A 23537-nucleotide genomic window follows, 5' to 3' on the forward strand; every position below is an offset into this window, starting at 1 on the left:
GTGATCTGCTGCTTGAAATGTATCACAAATTAAGCAGCTTATGCTATGCAGTCCGTGCAAGTTTGGAATGTTATTGCAATTAATATTAATGTTCATTACTAACAAATGGTTATTAAATCCAAATGTTCAAATTAAGCAATCATTCTCTCAAAATGCAACATAGGGAGATAATAGTTTTGTCGATAATGGAAAAGAAAGAATGAACCAGCATAGGCAATGGATGATTTAACCAAAAATTCATCGTGAGTCATTTAGACACCCCTTCTTTAATTTGAATTTAAGAATTAAATTATAATGTAAAATGTCTAAATATTGACACACGTATGCAACAAATGGATAGTGGGAGAGGTATATGCTTGTCCATACGTATTCTATAGAGTAAACTTGCTTTGGAAGTTGATGCCCTCTAATAAAAATTCAATAGAGGAGTAAATAAACATTGGTAATTAAAATCGTAAAATCAACACATTCACCGTTGTCTCTTCATGTTGCTCTTAGCGTCATGGCTGCTGGTGCACAAGGCCGTACACTCCACGAGCTTCTTTCCTTCCTCCGATCTGACTCCTTCGACCATCTCAATACATTTTTCTCTCAGGTCGTCTTCGCTGTGTTCCCCTCCGACAATGACGCTGCTCCTTCACGTCACCTGTCCTTTGTCAATGGAATGTGGGTTGATAAATCCCTTTCCATTTACCATTCTTACAAACAACTTGTGGCCACTCATTACAAGGCCACTCTAGCTTCAGTTGATTTTCTGACCAAGGCAATATCAATTTGCCACGAACATCCTAATTTTTTGTAGTTGAACAACAAATGCTTGTTTATAAAATAATTATTAATTTTGATTTTGATGTGGTTTTAAAGGCTGATCAGGCATGCCATGAAGTGAATTCATGGGTTGAACAGGAAACTAATGGCCTTATTACCGAGTTGCTTCATCCCAGTGCAGTAAGCAAGTTCACTAGACTTATATTTGCAAATGCACTGCACTTCAAGGGTGAGTGGAAACACAAGTTTGATGCTTCATTCACATACCCTTGTGATTTTCATCTCCTTGATGGCACATCAGTTAAGGTTCCCTGCATGACAACGTGCTATAGTCAGTATTATATTAGGGCTTTTGATGATTTCAAAATCCTTGGTCTTCCATATAAACAAGGTACAAATAAAAAATGTCAGTTTTCCATGTACATTTTACTTCCAGACGCCAAAGATGGACATTCAGCTTTAATAGAAAAGATGGCTTCAGAGTCTGGTTTCTTTGAAGGCAAGCTACCTCGGCGAAAAATGGAAGTCCGGTACTTTATGATTCCAAAATTCGATATTTCTTTTTCATTTGAAGCTTCTGAAGTGCTGAAGGAGAGCGGAGTTGTTTCACCTTTCTCTCAACCAGATGCAGATTTTACAAAAGTGGTGAAGGTGAATTCTCCTTTGGATGAATTATATGTGGAAAGCTTATTTCAAAAAGCTTTCATTAAGGTACATGAAAAAGGAACTGAAGCTGCAGCGGCCACAATTATGAATTTGAGAGGAGGAGGTGATCCACCACCGGGTTTAGATTTTGTAGCTAACCACCCATTTCTCTTCTTGATTAGAGAAAAATTCACAGGAACAATTCTCTTTGTTGGGCAGGTGCTCTGCCCTCTTCAAGGAGCAGATTGAGTACCCTTGCAGGTTAGCATTCTCAATATCTGATTGTATTTTTTTTATTATGATTGTTCATGTTTTTCTTATTTACGCTGTAGTGGAATAGTTTAAAGCTTTGTTACTCGATATTTTCAGCAATTCAGGCTTATTATTATGACAATCAATAGAATACGATCAAATAAGAAGTTTCTACTAAAAGAAAATATTGTCTTAAATTATATAAATCTAGTCAGTTGACTTAAAATTGTAGTTATCTATACTGCAAGTACAATTTCATTTTGTTATGTTTCAAGCATTTGATTTACTCTTATACAGAAAATGTTTAGGAGGATTGGGAATAGAATTCCTTGTTCGCCCTTTATGCAATGCAGGGGAGTAGTAGACTAGGCTGTCTAGTATTTTGAACCAGTGGAGAATAGAGAAGAGGAAGATGAAGGGTAATGATGATGGTAAGCATGGGGCTACATCAAAGAGGAAGTTTTTTTTGGTCAGCACACCAAAGAGGAAGTGGTCAAGCAAAGATGATGAAAGACTCTGTATACGATATAGAGATGGGTTTTTAATTAAGTGATGTTGTCAATATTTATGGGTTAAAACCTGTGATAGAACTACTATCTTATGCATTGTTAGTATTTCTGATGCCTTTTAAGTGTTGCTAGTTTTTTTTTTCCTTGTTTTAATATTTGGATTTTTATTACAATCTGGCTTATTTATTTTAATTTCATGTTAATTGGGTCAATTGTTTTCTCGGTTAGACACAAAATGCTAACATGATGAATCTTAAGAGAATTATCTGATGTGATGCTGCTGATCCCTTTGCAGAGTGCATTTGAAATTCCAGATGCTAACACCTGTAAAAATTGAAATAAATAAATAGAAAGGAAGTTTACAGAAACACCCTCTAATAAACCTTTCTCACCGGTGAAGAAGATTGAAAGGCAATCGAAGAACTACACCTGGAAAATATCTGAAAACTCCATATCTCCCTTACCCCTTACTGCTTATCTTAAAAATTCAGATCTCCATCCCCGCACGACTCTGCCAACATAACACCCATCTTAACAAACCCATCATGATTCCTCTCATAATACCCTCAATCCCACCTTCCAATTAGTATGAGTTGCAAGTGGTTTGAATATAAAATCCAAGGAACTGCACAATGCCACAATGAATTTCAACCTCTTCAAAATGACAGTAGACTATGTTCAACTTGTGCTGCAAAATTATAAATTGAAACACCGGGAGCAAAAAACCTCCAATAGCATTAAAACAACCCAGATTTTTGTTCCATCGAGTTTTTGGTAGTACTCTTTAACCGTCCCAAATCCGACCCACCACACCCCGGAAACAACCTTGCGCCGCCCTCCAACCCCTGCCTGTCACACCGTCCCAAACCCCACCACCCACCCCCATACCAGCGACAGAGGTGCGCGACGGTTTGTGATGGCGTGCGGTGGTGCACTGCGTCATCTGGTGTTTCCGGTGAAAGGAAACAGAGATGAGAAGGAAAGATATAAGAGAAAAGGTGAGGGCATTACAGTGAAACTGAAAACAAATTAAAATAAATCACAAATAAAATATTACAGTTCAAGCCGGTTACACAAATGGCATCTTAATAGAATATTCCTATTCTGTGGCTAATAATGTGTCTTGCACCGGTGGAAGACTTAGAGCATCTCCAATGGTAGGAACTTATTTTGGGACTTAACTCAATTTTTGTGGGCCCAAATTGCCACATAGGATTTAAGACACTCATAAGATCTTCATGCACATTTCACTCTAGTGGTTGAGATCTTATTTTACTTTTGACTGGACCCATAGTACCTAATATATTTATATTATTTATTTTTCTCCCTAATTTTTACTTTGGTTATGATATTGAAGGAGAGAGAAAAAATATTATTTTATTTAAGATCTCACATTTGAGAGTACCTGAGCTAAGGCACGGATCTTAGCTTTTGCTAAGATCTCATTCCATGTAGGATAGCTCCAATGGTGGGATCTAATAAGATCTTATTTTAAGGTCCCAAAATAAGGACTCCATTGGAGATGCTCTAAGGCACTATTGCACCTTAACTCACCGATGTAAAGTGTCTAAATATTTTTCAATTTGAGTTTAGAAATTGACTTGTAAGATTAGATTAGATTGTTATAGTTAAAAATCTGAAAAAGAAATTCCAAGGAAAGAAATATTTTACAAAATATGTGGTTAATTATATTATAGAAGTAAAAAATAGCTAAAACAAAAATCTAAAGTTTATGGCAAGTGTAACAAAAAAAAAAATTAATTTTAAATTTTAAATTCCAAGCTTAAAATCATACCACAAAAGTAGGTTGTGGTTCACTTCTGTCCCTATAAGAACTGAAGCCGTGTGCTGCAAACCCTTTCTCATTCAAAAACCAGAGCAAAAATGGCGCTCGAAAAATCAACCAGGTGCCAACAAGACGTTGCTCTCACCTTCACAAAGCATTTGTTCTCAACAGAATCATATCAGAACGAGAACATCGTGTTTTCACCCTTGTCTCTTCATGTTGCTCTCAGTGTCATCGCCGCTGGTGCACAAGGCGGCACACTCGACCAGCTTCTTTCCTTCCTCAGATCCGACTCCGTTGACCATCTCAACACCTTCTTCTCTCAGGTCGTCTCCACCGTCTTCTCCAAGACGGACTTTCACCTTTAATTGGAAAGATGGCATCAGAACCTGGTTTCTTGGAAGGCAGGCTTCCTCAGCACAAAGTGAAACTGGCTTCCTTTAAGATTCCGAGATTCGATATCTCTTTTGCATTTGAAGCTTCGGATGTGCTGAAGGAGTTGGGAGTGGTTTTGCCTTTCTCCCAAGGAGATGCAGATTTTACAAAAATGGTGAAGGTGAACACTCCTTTCAATGAATTATATGTGGAAAGCATATTTCAAAAAGTTTTCATTAAGGTACATGAAGAAGGCACCGAAGCTGCAGCAGCCACCATACGAGCTTTGAGAGGAGGAGGTGGTCCACCACAGGGTCTAAAATTTGTAGCTGACCACCCTTTCCTCTTCTTGATCAGAGAAGATTTCTCTGGAACAATCCTCTTTGTTGGGCAGGTGCTCAACCCTCTTGGTGGAGCAAATGGAACAACCACACCTGTGAAGGTTAGCAATCTCAATATATCTGTTTGTATTTTGTAATTAGAATTGTTCATGATTTTCTTTACTATGCTGTAATGGAATAGTTTAAAACAGTGGAAGGACAAACGATATTAGTGTCTGTTGAATTATTTATTTTGTAGCGTAACAATCTGTTCTTTTAAAGCTATTTGATTAAACCAATCTTATTTAGCAGTAGCTCTGTAGTGTTTTGATCATTACTACATTTTTTTTATTATGTGATAGTGTTGCTGTTGGCAGTTGACACAAATACAGAAGTTTGTCAATTGTCATTAAATTGGGAAAAGAAAAATCATTTGGAGTAAACAAACCTTTAATTACTTTTACAAATACATGTTCTATTTTCTATTTCTTCTTTTACTTTTAATTACATAAGGCTAAGTATGATGATGGAAAATTTTATGAGAATGTTTGTGTGGTAAGTATGATGTTGGTTTTGTATCTCAAGCAAACCTTGAATGCCACTCATGGAGGATTTTACTGCATTTTCTCGTTCATGTTACGACTTTATTCCTTCCTATTGTGATGGGGCTTGACTTCTACTCTGTGGCATTTTCTTTTCCCATTTTTTTTTTGTCTTACACAGATTCTTTTTAGAATTATATATATACATCAACATGTACATCGTAATGATATATAAAGGAGAGACCCAGAGAGAGGAGAGAGTTTAGATCTTAATTAGTTCATTGGATTTTATGTATTTATTCATGTATAGCGCCCTTTAAAGTTTAAAACCTCTTGAGGAATTTGACATCCGATAAGCTTTGTACTATTCCAGGTTTAACATTATGTTTAGTGTTGCATTATTGTATCGTCAATATACTGCAAGTATAATTTCATTTCGTTGTCTTTAATCATTTGAGTTACTCTTACACTTGAAATGTTTTAGGAGGATTTGGGTAGGAAAAAGCGGTCTGGCCCGGTAGACAATGCTGAGAGGTCGAAGAAAAAGTCTAGTGATATTGATTCAGAGAAGAATGGGGAGAAGAAAGATGGCGACGGTGATCATAAGGCTGAGGTTCCACCAAAGAGAAACAGGACAAGTAAAAATGCTTAAGATGATGCTGAGGGAGGAGAAGATGATGAGAGTCCTTGTTTTGTGATCTGCTGCTTGAAATGTATCACAAATTATGCAGCTTATGCTATGCTGTCCGTGCAAGTTTGGAATGTTATTGCAATTAATATTAATGTTCATTACTAATTGAACATAACAAATGGTTCTTAAATCCAAATGTTCAAATTAAGCAATCATTCTCTCAAAATGCAGCATAGGGAGATAATAGTTTTGTTGATAATGGAAAAGAACGAATGAACCAGCATAGTTTTCTTAAATCCAAATGTTCAAATTAAGCAACCCTTCGAAGACGATGACAATGACTGTGATGATGATAAGCCTGAGGTTCCACCAAAGAGGAAGAGGCCAAGTAAATATCATTCAGATGACGATGATGGAGGAGAAGATGATGTCAACATCCTCTGACTGTTATATATGTTAATAATTTGCTTGAGGACTTTACTGTCAACCATAGGTCATTATGTCACACGCTTTGTCCTTCGAACACATTTCAGAGAAAGGATCAGTAGCTCCATGAAATTGGCTCATGCTGTCATGTGTCATTGCAAAATTATTAGGTTTACTAGTTTTATCTTGTTGGTAACTATTGCTCAGTCAATATTAGTTTTGGTTAAAACCTGTGATGGAACAAATTTCTTATGCATTATAACTATTTCTGACACCCTTAAATTGTTGGTAGATATCTTCGGATTTTAATAAATGGTTTTTTATTACAATGTGGTGCTCCATGTCTGCTGGACTTGTTGTTTGTGAATGCTGGATCTGCAAGAGGAGTAGAATTTTTTGAGGCACCCAACAAGTGAATTTTCCCATTCTTGTATCCATGATATATTGGTCTACTATGAATTAAAAAATGTTACTTCCCCTTACTTTGCTGAAAATATGAGGTATTTTACTTTCGGTTTGGCTGAAGATGGCCTGGTTTAATGTTCTAGCACAAGGTATACATTGCTTACTACCTGCAAGATTGGGGGAGCTGTTTGTTTCTAAACAGAAATAGGAACATCAATCAATTGGCTCGTGACAATTTGGTTTCCATGGGGAGGAGGGGTTGAACCTGAAACCTTTTTTATACATGTTTGGTTTATTAGAATCTTGATAAGTTTATGAAGCTAAAGGACATTAAACCGCTCCAAATTAATTTCAAATTTTATCAATGACTTGGGCTATATCTGTACAAGAATGTGAATCCTTTGACTGAAACAAAGAAGCCTCTTTCATGTTGAGTCTCTAAGTGGAAAATGAGTGTAAATGTGTGTGGACCGGTTTCAACAAAAACTAAGCAAACATGTAATTTTCAGTTAAACAACACTACACTTAGTTTTATCATAATAAAAAATAGGGGTATTCATACGATTAAAAAAAACTGAAAACAAATCCAATTCAAACCGAATGATCCCTCTAACGAATTTGGACTTTAAAGGCTGACAAACAGACATGCTAAAGGGCTTAAAGGGTTATAATTCCCCTGTCTTGGCAGAATAACCAAGACACCCTTCCTCGAGACATTCGATGATTGTTGCCCTTAGACTTCCCCACACATTAATCCTCAGTTACCAACAATGACTCACATTATAACTCTATCAATAAATGGCCAACAATAACTCCCAAATAATTACCATCATATTTATAAGGCAATGACGGGGATAAACTAACCTCCAGCAATCCAAAAGGCAAGAATGAGGCCTATAAGATGACACTTTTAGCTAGGAGAAAGACATCTTCTTCACTCTACATTTCACTCAAACATTATTCACTATCTTTAAGCTTAGACGTTACCTTTGCTTTGAACTTGAGACCCCTGGTTCACTTGAAGAACACTTGCTCAAATCTTAATGGCTTAATGCTCACTCTCAATTCTTTCATAATTTTAAGTAAATATGACACTTATTAGAAGCAAAAATTTATTTTATATCTTATCTCTTTCACTATGATCACTCTTAGTAGTTTTTTTTAAGATCACTCGAAATAGTTAATTTATCTCTTAGGTAGATAAGCAAGGTTTCTCTTAATTTGAATAATGAATTGCTGTTATTTGAATTTAAAAAAAATATATAATTTAGTTTAAATTATAAGATTTTTTTGACAGCCAGTTTAAATTAAATCTTATAATTTTAAATTTAATTTAGTTTAAATTATAAGATTTGATCATGAAAGCAAAATTATATTATATATCTAGAGTTTAATAAAAAAATCAAATGTAGGATTAGATCCAAAACTATATATATCCCACTCACTCCCGCTTATATCTGGAACAGAATAAGGTTTCAGAATCAGTCTCGTTTCTGAGCTTTCACTCACGCCCCTCTTCTCGGTGAGTTTCATTGCTTTTCCATGTTCAATCACTTCAATGCGATTTTCATTTGTTTGTTTTCGTGAAATCCCTAAATTTTTTCTAGTTTGATTGCTTTTCATTTGTTTACCACTTTGATTGTTTTTCGTTAAATGCCCTAATTTTATTCTAGTTTGATTGCTATTCCTTATTTCCCTAATTATTTCTCAAATTGTGTGGGTGTGGAGTTTGGGATTATAGTGCAATTTTCTCAATGATGTGATTGTGATTTGTGAGGCTTCATGGTCTCATACTAATTCTGTCATCTTTCTGCAAGTTTGGAATGATGATAATGCAATTTTTGAATCATTCACTTATTATTGCTTATTTTTTAGGGTTTTGAAACATTGATTAAGTCTGCAGTGAGAGCAAAAATGGACCTCCGAAAACCCAAATCAATGAGGTGCCAAACAGATGTTGCTCTGAGCATTACTAGGCATTTATTCTCAAAACAAGATAATCAGGACAAGAACATTATCTTCTCGCCCTTCTCTATCCACGCTGCTCTCAGCGTCATGGCTGCTGGTTCAGATGGCCGCACACTCAACGAGCTTCTTTCCTACCTCCGAGCAGACTCCATTGACCATCTCAGCACCTTCTTCTCTCAGGTCTTCTCCTCCGGCGCTGCTGCACCTTCACGTTGTCTGTCTTTTGCCAATGGAATGTGGGCTGATAAATCCCTTTCACTTTCCTATTCTTTTAAACAACCTTTGGCCACTCATTACAAGGCCACTCTCGGTTCTGTCGATTTCCAGAACAAGGCTGATCAAGTGCGCGGTGAAGTGAATTCGTGGGTTAAAAAAGAGACTAATGGCCTAATTAAAGAGCTTCTTCCTCGTGGTGCATTGGACAAAACAACCAGGCTTATCTTTGCAAATGCACTGCACTTCAAGGGTGAGTGGGAACACCAGTTTGATGCTGGATGTACATTCGATTATAATTTTCACCTCCTTAATGGCACCTCAGTCAAGGTTCCCTTCATGACAAACAAGAAGGACCAGTCTATTAGGGCTTTTGATGGTTTCAAAGTCCTCCGTCTTTCTTATGAACAAGGTACAGATAAAAACCTCCAGTTCTCCATGTACATTATACTTCCAGATGCCAAAGACGGACTTTCAGCTTTAATTGAAAAGATGGGTTCAGAATCTGGTTTCTTGGAAGGCAAGTTTCCTGAGGAAAAAGTGCAAGTAGGTGGTTTCAGGATTCCAAAATTCAATTTTTCTTTTGCCTTTGAAGCTTCTAATGTGTTGAAGGAGTTGGGAGTGGTTTCGCCTTTCTCTCAATTGGATGCAGATTTTACAAAAATGGTGGACAATCCCGTGGATGGGTTATACGTTGAAAGTATGTTTCACAAAGCTTCCATTGAGGTAAATGAAAAAGGCACTGAAGCTGGAGCGGCCAGTTCATTGTGGGGGCCAACAAAGTGTATTAAGAGGGGTATCGAATTTATAGCTGACCACCCTTTCCTCTTCTTGATCAGAGAAGATTTGACCGGAACAATCCTCTTTGTTGGACAGGTGCTCCATCCTAATGGAGTATCCGCACGGGTGAAGGTTAGCAATCTCAATATCTGTTTGCATTTTGTGATTAGGATTGTTCATGATTTTCTTTATTCTGCTGTAGTGGAATAGTTTAAAACGATGGAATGACTAATGATATTAGTGTCTGTTGAATTTTTGTTGTTCTGTGGTGTTTCAGTTTGTTCTTTTCTAGCTATTTGATTGAACCTATCTTGTTTAGCAGTAGCAATCTTATTTAGAAGTTTTGCTCATTATACTTTTTTTTATTGTGATAGTTTTACTGTTACACAAATAGAAGTTTCTCAATTGTCATTAAATTGAAGAGAAAAAAGAAAGTAGTTGGAGTAAACATGTATTTTCTATTTCTTTGTTACATAAGGCTAAGTATGATGTTGGAAAAGCTTATGAGGATGTTTGTGTGGTAAGTGTGTTATTGGTTTTGTATCTCAAGCTTGGAAGATTTTTTACTGCATTTTGTATAATGAATGAACGTTAAAGAATCTGTATGAAACTTTTCTTCTCAGTCATGTCACATCTTTTTCCTTCCTATCGTGTGGCTTCTAATCTGTGTCATGTCCTTTTCCCTTTTTATTTTCAGTCGTATGATTTCCCTTTTCATTTTCCTTCCTATCGTGATCTTGGGCTATCAAAGAGGAAGAGGCTAACTGAAGATGATGGGGGAGAAGATGTTTTTCTTATTGTAAAGCAAGGAGGTCAAAGTAAAAATAAAGCACGGAGGTCAAAGTCAAAATGAGTGGGTTGAATGAAACATGTAATTGAACGAATATTGGGTACTAAATTTTTTATGTTTGAAGTACTTTGTAGGTCTGGATATCTCATGCATTATTACTATTTCTGGCACCCTTAAACTGTTTTTGGCTCATTTATTGCAATTACATGTTACTGGTGCTTCAAGTCTACTGGACTTGTCATTTGTGTATGCTGGATCCAATGGAGGACTAGAATTCTGTTTTAGGCACCCAAAGTCCAAACAGGTGAATGTAGCAGTTTACAATATGAGAAGTTAAAGCAAAGCTAATACAGTCCTAAATCAGAATAGTCTTGTAGGTGGTTTTAGATTTAATATATGGCAGGTTGTACCATTACAAATTACTAGTGTAAAAAGAACAAAAGCCATATAACTTTCAAAGGATAAAGAAGACGAAATAAATCATATCTTAAACATGTGTTACACTTTTTTTTTATGCAAGATCAGGATACGGTCCTTTTAAACTCTGGGAGACGTTCTTCAAGCTCTAGGAGATGGAACAAAATTACTTTTCAATTTTTCATTGGAGGATATGTGAAAGATATTCGTTCCTTTTTTATCATTTTGACATGTAAAAAATTTGTGAAATTTCATTTCGTACAATATTTTCAAATCAATTTTTTTATATATTGTAATTGTAATGGATGATTCCATCAATTGCAATTGAAAAGAATAGTTGCAAGAGGTTTTTGAAATACGAAGATAACATTCTCTTCTTTAATTTTGTCGGAATTCTTATTTTTTTAGAAAAAAAAAAGGAGAAAGCTTTACTTCAGCCATTCTCTTTCATAAACACAAATAACAAACATAAAACAAACTACACCCTCTCAATTGTCAACAATAAACTACCCAAACCCGAAAGAGAATCCTGGACAATAACCAAAGCTTGATCATAAGTTTCTTTCCCTTGCCAACACACATACATTCTTGGATTCTCGCTCATCTACCGAAATGAAAGTTAGTTTCGCCAAATCGTATCATCTTGCACCGGAATCCCACGCAACAAAAGATTCTAGTACATCGAGATGAGAAGCTCGGGTTAATCACGTCAGGAGATGAGGCTCGACCTTCATCAGTAATTCAACCTCACATAAAACACCGACATATGAATCGCCGAAACTTCCCTTTGTCTAGCTAGAATATCCTTGATGTTGCACACTAAGGTTGCAAGCTTATGACGATGAGTAGTAACGCTTTTCAAAAGCACTACCACATCCCACGGGAGGCAAACTTTTTTACAAAAATTCTTATCCCAAGCCATAACAAGACCATGACATGGCTAGGAGCTCCATAAGATTATTTGAAATACCATAAAACCCATAGAAGCCAATAACCCATTCCCCCATCGCATTTCACATGGAACGCCTAAACCCTGCAGTGCTCGGGTGCCCAATACCACTCTCATCTACATTAAGAGTTATGATCTCACCCGAAGGTTAACACCATTTCACCATTCGCAACTTTCTGCCACGAGACGAATTAAATAATATCTTAAACATGTATTTCCTTCCCTACTCATCACTATTTGGGTGAGGTGTTGGCTACATCTACAGAGCTAATAAGAGCAAACCAAAAGTGGATTGAACATCACATTAAGACTTTGAGTGTATGGATCTCCTCACTCATAAATTGTTGAAAACTCTCATTTTCTTTCAACTTAGCACTTACGCACACTTGATATCCCAATCTTCATCAAATGTGAATTTATCTCAAGCGCAAAATTTCAAATGCATGTACCATCGTTGAATATCCCTTAATGGGACACGCCTCCTAACTACTATTGTTTAGAAGGCTTTCGACACAAGGAATTATCACCACGATCGCACTATCGGCTCTGATATCATTGTTGTGCTCCAAAAGACATAAAACTTTGGAAATCTCCATCCTAATAAGATAAAATCACAAGTGGATTAAACACATGTTGTTTCACTCAAATACTTGCTCTCATTAGTCATCTTCTTCTTATTGTTTTTTTTTTTTTTCCATTCAATTTTTGAAGTTTATAAATAAGATTTGTCGGTGTCACGAAGCCTAACTTCTATACATTCAATTCAATGCTGGATGCTTGGTTTCTACACTCCACTAGCAAGCACCACTTTCCTTACACAGGAATTTAGTTTCGCAAATCTCCAGATCTCGTCGTCGATCACCGTCAAATCGCTCTCTTCTTCGAATGCCACTGCCGCCACCACCGCCGCAGTTCCTCTGATTCGAAATGCATTTCTTCAGTCCAGTAACTCCCGGCCAGGTCGATTCAAGCTTCTTCCGCTCTCAGATCTTGCTCCGATCACTATGATTTCTCACCGCTACTGTGCGCGATTTTGTTTTTCATTTTCATTTTCCGATGCTTGCAGGTCTCGTTCTTGCTCGGAATCGTTCCAGTCATTGTAGCGTGGATTTCTTCCGAGATTTTGGAGTATCGCAAAAACTCCGTCCCCTCCAAACTGTAAGTTTCATCGATTCTTCTTATATAGCTAGCGTGAGTCTCTAATTTCGCGTGCTGGTACTGTAGAATGTGTGCGTTTTCTGGAATGTAGCGTCTGCGACTTTGGAGATTGTCATAGTTGCGTGTAATTTTGCAATAAGCTATTAACTGTTGTTTTCAATTTCTTAGAACTGATTTTTTTTCTTTCTATAATGTGATTATGAGCTAATTAATAACATAATTGGATAAGTTTCTCTTTTGCCAGAATCAATTTTGGTATGTAGAAGCTAATTATAAAAGCAATTAAATGGCAGAGTTTAAGTATTTAGGGAGTGAAAAATCTTGTTGGGAGGTTGTTCCAAGAATATTGTGAGAAGGGAGAGAAGAAAAGTAAGAATTTGTTGTTTGTATTCCTTATGGAAGTTTTTGTCTCTTCTAGTAGGCTCTCGGACATCAGCTTAGTTGAAGTGCGCAGTGATGTCGTTAAAGATGAAGACAAAGAAGTTTTATTGGAGGGAGGAGCTCAACAGCCAGCTTCCCCAAAACCTCGAGGCTTAACTGCCTCATCACCAATTTTCCGGTTTGTAATTCATGTAGTTCTGGCTTTTGCTTGTTTAAATTGTGGTTTTGTATTTCTGTCTTTGCTTAAACTAATACTCTCGGGGTACTTGGCCTATTCCAGATTCCTTTTGATGGATGAATGTTTCCTTATTGAAAACCGTTTGACGCTTAGAGCAATGTAAGTGAATCTTATGATAAGAGAAAAATTTATATATTTGTATACGTGGATCAAACTGTTCACATCTGTTTCCTTCACTCTTTTGCTGTTACAGGTCTGAATTTGGTCTCCTTTTAGCTTACTTTTATTTGTGCGACCGCACTGATTTCTTTGGCTCATCCAAGAAGGTAAATAATTTTATGCTTGCCACTAATCTTGGGATTGGATAGTCACTTTAGAGTATTGCGGCATGACATTTTAGCTTGATTCCAACTGTCATCTTTATGGTGTTTCAACATAATTGCATCTTTTGTTGTAGTACTCCATGTTTCTGTCATTGGCGTAGCCCTCATTGACAGACACCTTCATTTGGTTTTCAAACACTGGTACAAGGGATTTTTTTAGTACATATTGAAATTCTATCATAATACTCCTAAATATTAGATATCCATTTGTTGAAATCATAAGGAAACCTATAGCAGAATGAAGAAAAAAAAAATTGGTCATGTTTGTTTTGCAAGATGAAAATAAAACATAATTAGCTGAAAAGTGGAGATCAGTGGAAGAAGTATTAGAGAGAAACAATCCAGTCTTACCGTATTTCCCTGATTTCTTGTAAGCTCGGTATTTTGGAAAAACCTTCATAGACCTTCCCCGAATTTTAATGGTTTTGAAATACCGGGTGGTCCATTTGAAATTTGGAAAAAATCCAAGGAAAATTGAACCATTTCTCTGGAAGAGTTCCCTGGCAAACCATTGAACTCAATCATAAAGAGGGGGTGGAGGCGGTGAAAGAATGGAATTACTTGTCCCATGAATACATGCACAATTTACCAACTTAGCAGCAAGAACCCAACGCAAATGGTCATAGGGCATAATTTAGTCTTCCAAATTGTGTGGGGCTTTATCCATGAAAATATTTATATGTCTTTGAAAAACTTGTTCGTCATATAGCTGTCATGCATTACTGATATGACATTTTTGGTGGTCGATCATCTGTTTTTGCAGAGTTACAATAGAGATCTCTTCCTATTTCTCTATTTTCTCCTCATCATAGTTTCAGCTGTGACTTCCTTTAAGATACATAATGACAAGTCACCATTTTCTGGGAAATCCATACTTTACTTAAATCGGCATCAGACTGAAGAATGGAAAGGCTGGATGCAGGTTGGTCACTCTTTCAATTCATATTACTGAAGTCTGAAGTGGTCTCTGTCATTTATGATTGAAATACTTTCTGTGCAACTTCTGAATTATGATAGTTCAGGTCCAGAATTGATAAATTTAGTATTACAAAGGAAGCACAATTCAGTTTTGGTCTATATTTTTTCATCAGATCTTCTGATTATTCAATTCTTGTGGTGCTTAATTTAATATTGTAAATTCTTCAAAATTTAACTTTCCATATTTCTACCATTTGATATTGTCACAGGTTTTGTTTTTGATGTACCATTACTTTGCTGCATCTGAATTCTACAATGCAATTCGTTTGTTCATTGCTGCATATGTCTGGATGACTGGATTTGGGAACTTCTCATATTATTATATTCGCAAAGATTTTAGTCTAGTAAGATTTGCTCAGGTATGCCATTTTCTAAAACTATAGAAGGTTGCTTTTTCAACTTTGGTCTGTTTGGTCTGTACTAACTTTATCATCTTCCGTGCTTTTTCTGGTTGTGCAGATGATGTGGCGGCTTAATTTCTTGGTATTGTTCTGTTGTCTTGTACTTAACAACAGTTACATGTTATACTACATCTGCCCCATGCACACTCTTTTCACTCTTATGGTTTATGGGGCACTTGGAATTCTCAACAAGTACAATGAGATTGGCTCAGTCATTGCTGTAAAATTCATTGCTTGCTTCTTGGTTGTTGTCATACTATGGGAGATACCTGGAGTCTTTGAATGGGTTTGGAGTCCATTTACATTCATGCTCGGTTAGTAACATTTATGATGTTTGGCTACACGCTTGAAACCACAGCAGATCATGCTGACTGTAATGTTCCTTTGAACTCACAGGTTATACAGATCCTTCCAAATTGCAACTTCCCCGCTTGCATGAATGGCATTTTCGCTCAGGGCTTGATCGCTACATATGGATAATAGGAATGATTTATGCTTATTATCATCCAACTGTAAGTTTCTCTTCTTTTTTTCTTTGAACTAATTGAGACCAATCTAACATTTACTTACCCTCTGATCGAGTGATACTCTGAAGTGGGAGAAATATCTGATTTCTTTATCTCTTCCTTTCTTTTTTCCTCTAAGTTTAGCACTTTAGTAACTATTAAAGGTATTAATAGGTTGAGCGATGGATGGAGAAGTTGGAGGAAGCAGAAATCAAGCGCAGAATATCAATAAAAGCTACTGTTGTGCTGATATGCTCTGTGGTATTATATATTTCTAGTGATATTATTGTATTGGTACACCTTCAATTTGTATTATTTTTGTGGCACTGACCAATTGAGTTAATTTCTAGGTGGGTTATTTATGGTTTGAGTATATATACAAGCTCGACAAGCTCACATACAATAAATACCATCCTTATACCTCATGGATTCCCATAACGTATGTCCATTTTCCTTGATTTTTTTGGCCCTTGAGCTATTCAAGGCCTTTCTACTTATTAATGTGAATCTGTTTTATTTAACAGGGTTTACATATGTTTGCGAAATGTTACACAAAGTCTTCGTAGCTATTCATTGACCCTTTTTGCGTAAGTTGTCTTTGTAAACTACAGCTCTTATTCATCTCTCCCTGCTCCATTTCTTCCTCCCTCATAAACATGCACCAACGTGCATTCATATTTAATGAGCTAATTTATGTTGAATGCTGTCAAGTATCCATATGAATATGATGCATAGCTTCCTTTTACTTTGTTTAAGGTTGTTAGTTTATGAACTAATTTTCCATTGCTTCTACTTTCTGCTAGATGGCTTGGGAAGGTTACACTGGAGACCTACATCTCCCAGATCCATATCTGGTTAAGGTACTCAGAAGCTGATTTTTTTGCTTTTAACATTTACCAGTGCTTTACTAGATAGACTCGTTTGGTTACACCTTTCAATGTTAAGCATGTAACTTTGAAATCCATTTTTTTCTTTTGGGATTTAACTTTGAATATCTAAAAACACTTTCCTAGTTTTTTTTATATATAACTAATAAATAATTTCAGTTATTCCAATTTACTATAGCATAAAATTACAAATTTTTTACAGACATCATAGCAACAAATAATGCTTTACAATAGTAATGAGTATTTTAAACTGTTTTACTTAAAGAAATTTTACTGATCGAAACAAAGCTTTTCAGTTTAAAAAATTATTAAACTTTAGTGAATGTTGAAGTGGAAAAGGCATAGCATACGGCCGTGGATAATTAATTACATGCACAAAAGGTTATATGTTGCATGCCTGATGCAACTTGTGTATGTGTATAATTATTTCTTTGTTTTCTATCAGTTATTAATTGTTTGTTTCTCTGTCATGGGTTGATTTCAGGTCAGCTGTTCCAGATGCTCAACCCAAATTGTTGCTTTCCCTGATCCCAGACTACCCGATGTTGAACTTCATGCTTACTACTTCCATATATCTTGCAGTAAGTAAACAGCATAGATGGATTGAGATTATTTATGTTGATTTATTCTGATTTATATCTACTTGCCTGCAGATTTCCTATAGGCTCTTCGACCTGACCAATACACTGAAAGTGGCATTTGTGCCCAGCAAAGATAACAAGCGTCTTACATCCAACTTTATTACAGCAACAACACTCTCAGTTGTTTTATATTCTCTGTCCTTTGTCTTCCTTAGGATACCTCAAATGTGGGTGAGTGCTATTACTCTAACTTGATATGGTTTGAGTCATTTATACATCCTTACTTCTGGAAAAAAAATTGGGCTCTTCAGGAGTAGGTACTTGATCCATTCAAATACAAACATCTGACATGTACATGGACATGCGCAGATGCGCTTTTCATGCATGTATGCTTTACATAAATGAAATGCAGTCGACTTATGTACAACAGCATAAATTGAAATTTCTATTTGCATCTTATAGCATTATGCATCTATCTAAATACTCTATCTAAATACTCATGAACTTGCAGGTTTGAGAATTTAGACATGTATAGTATATGATGCTGCAAGCTTCTATGCCAGTTTCCAATGCACACAGAAGAAACTGCAACTGCTACAATTGGTTTATTGGCAAGCCAAAACTTTACCGAAAGACGCGAAGTCTTATCTACAGAAGGAAGAGTGATCATTCTAATAGGCTAGTGGCTCCAATATTTGAGAGTTGAAAGTTGTATAGATAAGAGAGTGGCGGATGGCATGCCTAGTTTTAATCATGCAACCTCATTCTTTTTGTCAGTGTTGTAAAATAATAATGCTTGTAATCCCATAGGACTTTATGTCAAATAGTGCGTGCCATTTTTAACTTATGTATCTTGACCAAACTCAATTTTGTGAGAAGTAACCATATAACTGTTTCTAGATTTTTTTTAAAAATGATTACTTTTATATTCCAAAATACATGTGAGATTAACTTCACATATATCAATTATGTATTAAATAATAGTAAAATTTTATAGGTATGGTCTCAAATTTCACATTGGGATTATATGTTTTCCTATTTTTGTGATAAATTTGAGGCTTAACTGCTCAGGAAACTTAAGGAGCCATTCGGGGGATAGACACTCCTACAGTATCATCTCTAAGTAAACAAAAAGAAATGCAAGAATATGCTCTAAACCAAAACAGACAGATTGAAAGTCATGACCTAGATTTTCTAAGTGATCTGCCTGTATATAATTTTTGTCCCCCTTAATACACCCCTCAGCTCTGCAATCACATGTGAGATCACAATGTATTTTGTGTTCTGTAATTACATGTGAAATCTAAATTATTATTTGCACTTTGCTGCTTTTGTTTTCCCATGCATTTAGCAAGCTAATTGCTAGAAAACGTGTGATTATTTCAAAGAAAACGTGTGATTTATGCTTACATTATATTTACGGAAAGTTTTAATGTAACATAAGACGGATTTTTATCAGTTTTTTTGTTGTACAGAGGAAAGCGGCTTTTTTTTTAAGAAAAAAGAGTTTTCATGACTGAAAAGTGAATACAACCCTTCAAGGGGAAAGGAAAAACCTCAAAATCCGCCGAACCAGCCCCCAACAACCACCAAAGAACAGAAATACCAAAAGAAACTTAGACCAAACCGGAAAAAACCACGAAAACCCACACAGAGGAACATAAAAATGTAGAGCCTCTAAAGGAGGGCTGGCCAATCCTGCCTTAATTCCTCTGCAAGGCTATGAATGGAGGATGGAATCATCATCGCTGCTAAGGAAACCTAGGCCCGCCGATTTATCCATCATCCACCTTCTTTGCCCGCATGAAATTGAGGGCAAGAGATAGTAGGGGGCTTGGCAGACGACGAGTAGCCAAAATTACCTTTTCACTTGTTTTCCTTGGCCGTCCACGTAGACTGCGTGGACTCGCTGAGAACGCGGGTTTTTATCAATTTAATGCAATGTAGTGCCTTATTATAAAATACTAGGCACGCTCTTACGAGAAAAAAATACTAAGCACTATTCATTATTAAATAATTTATTGTGTTATTTAATTTTTCTAATATAAAACTTATCGTTAATAACTAATGTTTAATAGTTTAAATACATTATAATATTACTTAACGTTAAATAAGTTCATAAAACTAAACAAAATTATTAAATTATCTTATTCACATATATTAATAAATGATTTTTCTAAAGTTATAATGATCAATTCTTTGTAAATTAATATTATTTATTCATAATTAACATGTTTTTTTTTAAATTATAATTAAAAATTATCTTATTCACATATATTTATAAATGATTTTTCTCAAGTTATAATGATCAATTCTTTGTAATTATAATTAATTATTTCTAATTATATATTTGACCACTTAGAATTTCAAGCATTAAATGATTTTTTTTCATATAATGCTCTCATGAGAATAATAAATGAGGAGATATAAAAATACATTTTAAAGGGTAAAATAATAAAATAAATAATAATTGCATTTAGTGTCTTTTTTCTCTTTCTAGACATTTAGTAAAGAATTAATGTAGAATTTATTAATAAATAATTTATTATATTATTTAATACTTAAATATTACATTAAATTAAATTTATTTATATTTTTAAACTCAAATAGTAATTATATTTTTTTTGAAAGAAAATAGTAATTATATTAATATTGAATATATATATATATATATATATATATATAACTTGTAATATTAATAATTAATTACTCATGGTTGACTTGAAATATTTGTTGGTTACACTTGGAAAGTATTTTATTGAAATATAATATTAATGAATAATTTATGTATTATATAAAATGTAGCATTTAATAGTATATTGGATTCAATTTTACTTTTATGGATATAGATTAAACACGTGATTTAAACCCATTGCTATGTTTGGATACTAGTTGGCAGCAGTCTAATTTCTAAACAGATATTAACACTCAATTCAAGTCAAAAAAATTAACGTAACTTTTCTTAAGCTCTTATGAACTAGAATGAAAACCGTTCAGGTTCACTTAGCTAATATCTAAATACACACTATATATACTTGCATATATAAATATAAGCGGGTTAAACTCTTATAGTATTGAAATCAATGACATTTCTCGTTGAATAAAAATATAATATTTTAAGATTAAAAATTAGTAAGAGTAATTAATTTAATATAGGTTTTTTTTGACAATTTATTATAGTTACTTTATCATATTTAATTTTTTTCCTAAATTATTTTTAAAAAATTAATTAATTATAAATTTTAAACATAAAATTTTTCTAAATTAATATAGATTAAACATGTCATTTCAATCCCTATATATACTTGCTTGAGTGAATGAGCAATGAACCAAACAATTGTCATCACATAGAAAAGTGACTCTAAAGTAAACATGTCACTGCACACATCCTCCATTTTCTTCTTACTATCCTCCCTAGTCCTTTCCCTCTTCATCCCAATATTTTGTTCTTTTGAGGATGTTGTAGATGTTGATCTCGTCCAATTTCATCTAAACTTAGAATTTTTGGAGGCTGAGTTCTACTTCTATGGTACTCTGGGCTGGGGATTAGATCATGCTGATCCAAAATTAGCCCAAGGAGGACCCCCTCCTGTTGGAGGCCAATATGCCTATTTGGATCCTATCCTAAGGGATATCTTCTCTCAGTTTGCTTTTCAGCAAGCTGGACATTTGAGGTACTCTCTAATTTCTCTAAACACATATTACGTTTGTTTCAATTTTTTAAATAATTATTATTCTACAATACGGAAAAAGTTATTGAATAAAATTACTTCGATTAGATTATAAAAAAGCACTTATGATTAAGGAATGTCAAAGTTACTTATGCCCGCAGATATTGCATACAAAAACCTACAGTGGGTAAAATTATTTGCTCCCACAGATAACCATGATTTTTTTTTTGATGCATCGGATAACTGATAACCATGAATTTATTCAATGAATATCTATTTCACCCGTTTATTAATGAGTTGTATATTTGTACCCATTAATACCCATTATTTAATATACCTCTAGTAATTTCAAAAAAATAATAATAATATACCTCTAGCTTTTTTTATTAAAGATTTCAATCTTATTATTTGATATGTATATATATAAATAATTAATAATTAAATAAATGTGTATACAAGTTATATAATGGGAAATTTTTGTATATTTGTGTTTGAATTTAATATTATAGCACTGTTATAATTTAAAATAATTAAATTATCTTAAATTTATTTTAAATGAATTTTTTTAAGTTTGTTATTTTTTTACTGTCAAAAAAAGTTGGCTATTTCCTATTATGATAAATAATCACAAATATACATCCACGAGTACCATGAATACTCTAGAACCTATTAATTAAAATCTACTTAATTGATATTTATGTGAGTATGGGTATGGTTTCTTACTAAAGAAGTTCATGTTCACCCGTATCATTTACAACCCTAATTATGATTATATATGTGGCTGAAAATAAAAAATACTTTAATTAGTTCAATTTTTTTTAAAAATACTTTAATTAGTGTAACTAGACATAAAGCAATATGTTTTTTAAATATCTAAGAATGATCTCATTTTTAAACAATTAATATTTTTTTAATCTGAAACAAACTCATAATCAATTCTTAAAAATCAAGTCTTTCAATATTGTTGACTTATTTTTTCTGACTGGAAAATGATCACTTTATTTGAAGGATAGAAAGAAAAACAATAATTATTGATGGTTTTTGGATAGGATTCTTCAAATGAAAAGGAGACTTTATAAACTAATAAATTTTCATGGATCTTTACTACAGGGCCATAACGGAGGAAGTAAAGGGGTTTCCTAGGCCATTGCTAAACATAAGCAAGGAGGCATTTGCTGAGGTTATAAACAGTGCCTTTGGGAAACCTCTAAACCCACCTTTTGACCCTTATGCCAATTCTCTCAACTACCTACTTGCAGCTTACATGCTTCCTTATGTTGGCCTTACTGGATATGTTGGGACCAATCCAAAGTTGCAAGGTGTAAGAACCAGAAACGTAAGGGCTCAAACTCACCTCAATTTATGAAGTATTTTATGATTATGTTTTGTTAGTGAATGCCTGCGTCAAGAATCAGAAAATAAAAAAGTAGGTTTAATTACATTAATTTACAAAGATATTATTTTGACTTGAGAATCAGATTTTTCTTAATATACGGTGGACAATTTTTTTATTTTCATTAATTTATATGTGTGTGTATATCACAGCTTGTTAGTGGGCTTTTGGGAGCAAAATCTGGGCAAGATGCGATGATTCGAACATTACTATATGAACGTAGGTACTTGCAAGTGAAACCATATCAATGGACTGTGTATGAGGTCACACACCGCCTTTCATTGTTAAGGAATGATCTTGGCAAGAAACAAGCTGAGGGAAAAGTTGTAGGTCAAGTGTTTGGTCTTAACATGTATTCACTTACATATCCAAGGAGTCCAGAGGAAATTTTGAGGATTGTGTATGGATCAGGTGATGAACATGTCCCTGGTGGCTTCTTTCCTAAAGGAGGAAATGGTAATATAGCCAAATCCTACTTACACCCTAATGCCCCCGCCCCTCAATGAAAACAGATCAAAACAAATCGTCTCAATTGTAAAAAAACTTGACTAAGTTGAGTTTTATATTTTTTTTTTATAATTGAGAAAATCATAATCCTCTCTACTCGTTGTATCTTGAAAATGTTATGATTGTTATCATGAGCAATATTTAATAATAAAATAGCCTTAGATAATGTTATTTATTTTTCTTTTTGCTTTTGTTTTTATCAAGGTTATCAGAACCGGATCGGTGATGAAACCGGTGAGGGCACCGGTTCAAGGTTCACTGGTTCAACCGTAGTTCAGCCGTGGTCCAACTGGTTTTACCGCTATATATTAAATAATATTATTTTTAAATAAATAGATAATATATAAGGTAATCTTAAATAAAAAGAATATCACAACTTGATATTTCAAATGAAAATTACTTGTCAAACTCAAAATTAAGATTAGTACACACCAAAAAAAGTAGATTTAAACTTTAAACTTTAAAGTAACAATGCTTAACATTAGCATATCCATTATCCAAAATTTCAATGAGAATAAAGTAGCAAAAAGCCAAAAACTATCAAATTAAATTGAATGCAGCAACAATCTTCTAAATTAATTGTTGCGTTAAAAAAACCAAAAAAAAAAAGTAAAAACATCACTCACCAGTGGCGGCGGCCGGCGACAGGAGGAGCACGGCGGCGGGTGGAGGGTGGCAGAGACGGGCGGATGGTGGCAGAGACTAGGGTTGAAGACCGTGTGCAGAAGCCCGAAGTG

General features: G+C 34.6%; 5 protein-coding genes across 6 annotated transcripts; all 5 read left to right on the forward strand.

Moving 5' to 3' along the window:
- The first annotated feature begins 538 nt into the window (after nucleotides 1-538).
- LOC130716178 (serpin-ZX-like) lies at nucleotides 539-2747 on the forward strand. The gene is made up of 2 exons (XM_057566382.1): nucleotides 539-1674; nucleotides 1963-2747. Exon 1 carries the CDS (start codon nucleotides 814-816, stop codon nucleotides 1660-1662), a length of 849 nt encoding a protein of 282 aa, XP_057422365.1. The 5' UTR covers nucleotides 539-813; the 3' UTR covers nucleotides 1663-1674; nucleotides 1963-2747.
- Nucleotides 2748-3090: 343 nt separating this feature from the next.
- LOC130713291 (serpin-ZX-like) lies at nucleotides 3091-6153 on the forward strand. The gene is made up of 3 exons (XM_057563068.1): nucleotides 3091-3172; nucleotides 4260-4777; nucleotides 5682-6153. The coding sequence occupies exons 1-3, from the start codon at nucleotides 3091-3093 to the stop codon at nucleotides 5847-5849; spliced, it is 768 nt and encodes a 255-aa protein (XP_057419051.1). The 3' UTR covers nucleotides 5850-6153.
- A 1963-nt stretch (nucleotides 6154-8116) lies between these two features.
- Nucleotides 8117-10710, forward strand: LOC130716177 (serpin-ZX-like). Its single transcript, XM_057566381.1, has 3 exons — nucleotides 8117-8181; nucleotides 8535-9752; nucleotides 10318-10710. Exons 2-3 carry the CDS (start codon nucleotides 8574-8576, stop codon nucleotides 10471-10473), a joined length of 1335 nt encoding a protein of 444 aa, XP_057422364.1. The 5' UTR covers nucleotides 8117-8181; nucleotides 8535-8573; the 3' UTR covers nucleotides 10474-10710.
- Nucleotides 10711-12416: 1706 nt separating this feature from the next.
- On the forward strand, nucleotides 12417-18165 carry LOC130713004 (protein REDUCED WALL ACETYLATION 2). 2 transcript variants are annotated; one of them, XM_057562811.1, is made up of 16 exons: nucleotides 12417-12736; nucleotides 12843-12934; nucleotides 13353-13493; nucleotides 13596-13652; nucleotides 13747-13819; nucleotides 14640-14798; nucleotides 15064-15213; nucleotides 15314-15569; nucleotides 15652-15767; nucleotides 15936-16022; nucleotides 16112-16200; nucleotides 16286-16348; nucleotides 16565-16621; nucleotides 17133-17229; nucleotides 17302-17460; nucleotides 17741-18165. In XM_057562811.1, exons 1-16 carry the CDS (start codon nucleotides 12704-12706, stop codon nucleotides 17744-17746), a joined length of 1635 nt encoding a protein of 544 aa, XP_057418794.1. In that variant the 5' UTR covers nucleotides 12417-12703; the 3' UTR covers nucleotides 17747-18165. The 2 variants fall into 2 exon arrangements, with proteins under 2 accessions (XP_057418794.1, XP_057418795.1); XM_057562812.1 differs by having other exon boundaries at nucleotides 12562-12736; nucleotides 13356-13493.
- Nucleotides 18166-20596: 2431 nt separating this feature from the next.
- LOC130713005 (ferritin-like catalase Nec2) lies at nucleotides 20597-22952 on the forward strand. Its single transcript, XM_057562813.1, has 3 exons — nucleotides 20597-20903; nucleotides 22011-22236; nucleotides 22446-22952. Exons 1-3 carry the CDS (start codon nucleotides 20602-20604, stop codon nucleotides 22797-22799), a joined length of 882 nt encoding a protein of 293 aa, XP_057418796.1. The 5' UTR covers nucleotides 20597-20601; the 3' UTR covers nucleotides 22800-22952.
- Nucleotides 22953-23537: the final 585 nt, after the last annotated feature.

This window comes from Lotus japonicus, chromosome 4 (genome assembly GCF_012489685.1).
Source record: "Lotus japonicus ecotype B-129 chromosome 4, LjGifu_v1.2".
Lineage (NCBI taxonomy): Eukaryota > Viridiplantae > Streptophyta > Magnoliopsida > Fabales > Fabaceae > Lotus > Lotus japonicus.

Coding starts and splice junctions, on each gene's coding strand:
- LOC130713291 (XM_057563068.1), top strand. CDS start 3,091: ATGGCGTGCGGTGGTGCACTGCGTCATCTGGTGTTTCCGGTGAAAGGA. Junction 3,173..4,259: donor GGAAAGATATAAGAGAAAAG/GTGAGGGCATTA, acceptor TCCGACTCCGTT/GACCATCTCAACACCTTCTT. Junction 4,778..5,681: donor GAACAACCACACCTGTGAAG/GTTAGCAATCTC, acceptor GAAATGTTTTAG/GAGGATTTGGGTAGGAAAAA.
- LOC130716177 (XM_057566381.1), top strand. CDS start 8,574: ATGGACCTCCGAAAACCCAAATCAATGAGGTGCCAAACAGATGTTGCT. Junction 9,753..10,317: donor GAGTATCCGCACGGGTGAAG/GTTAGCAATCTC, acceptor TTTTATTTTCAG/TCGTATGATTTCCCTTTTCA.
- LOC130713005 (XM_057562813.1), top strand. CDS start 20,602: ATGTCACTGCACACATCCTCCATTTTCTTCTTACTATCCTCCCTAGTC. Junction 20,904..22,010: donor CAGCAAGCTGGACATTTGAG/GTACTCTCTAAT, acceptor TCTTTACTACAG/GGCCATAACGGAGGAAGTAA. Junction 22,237..22,445: donor AAGGTGTAAGAACCAGAAAC/GTAAGGGCTCAA, acceptor TGTATATCACAG/CTTGTTAGTGGGCTTTTGGG.
- LOC130713004 (XM_057562811.1), top strand. CDS start 12,704: ATGCATTTCTTCAGTCCAGTAACTCCCGGCCAG. Junction 12,737..12,842: donor GTCCAGTAACTCCCGGCCAG/GTCGATTCAAGC, acceptor CGATGCTTGCAG/GTCTCGTTCTTGCTCGGAAT. Junction 16,023..16,111: donor TTGTGCTGATATGCTCTGTG/GTATTATATATT, acceptor GTTAATTTCTAG/GTGGGTTATTTATGGTTTGA.
- LOC130716178 (XM_057566382.1), top strand. CDS start 814: ATGCTTGTTTATAAAATAATTATTAATTTTGATTTTGATGTGGTTTTA.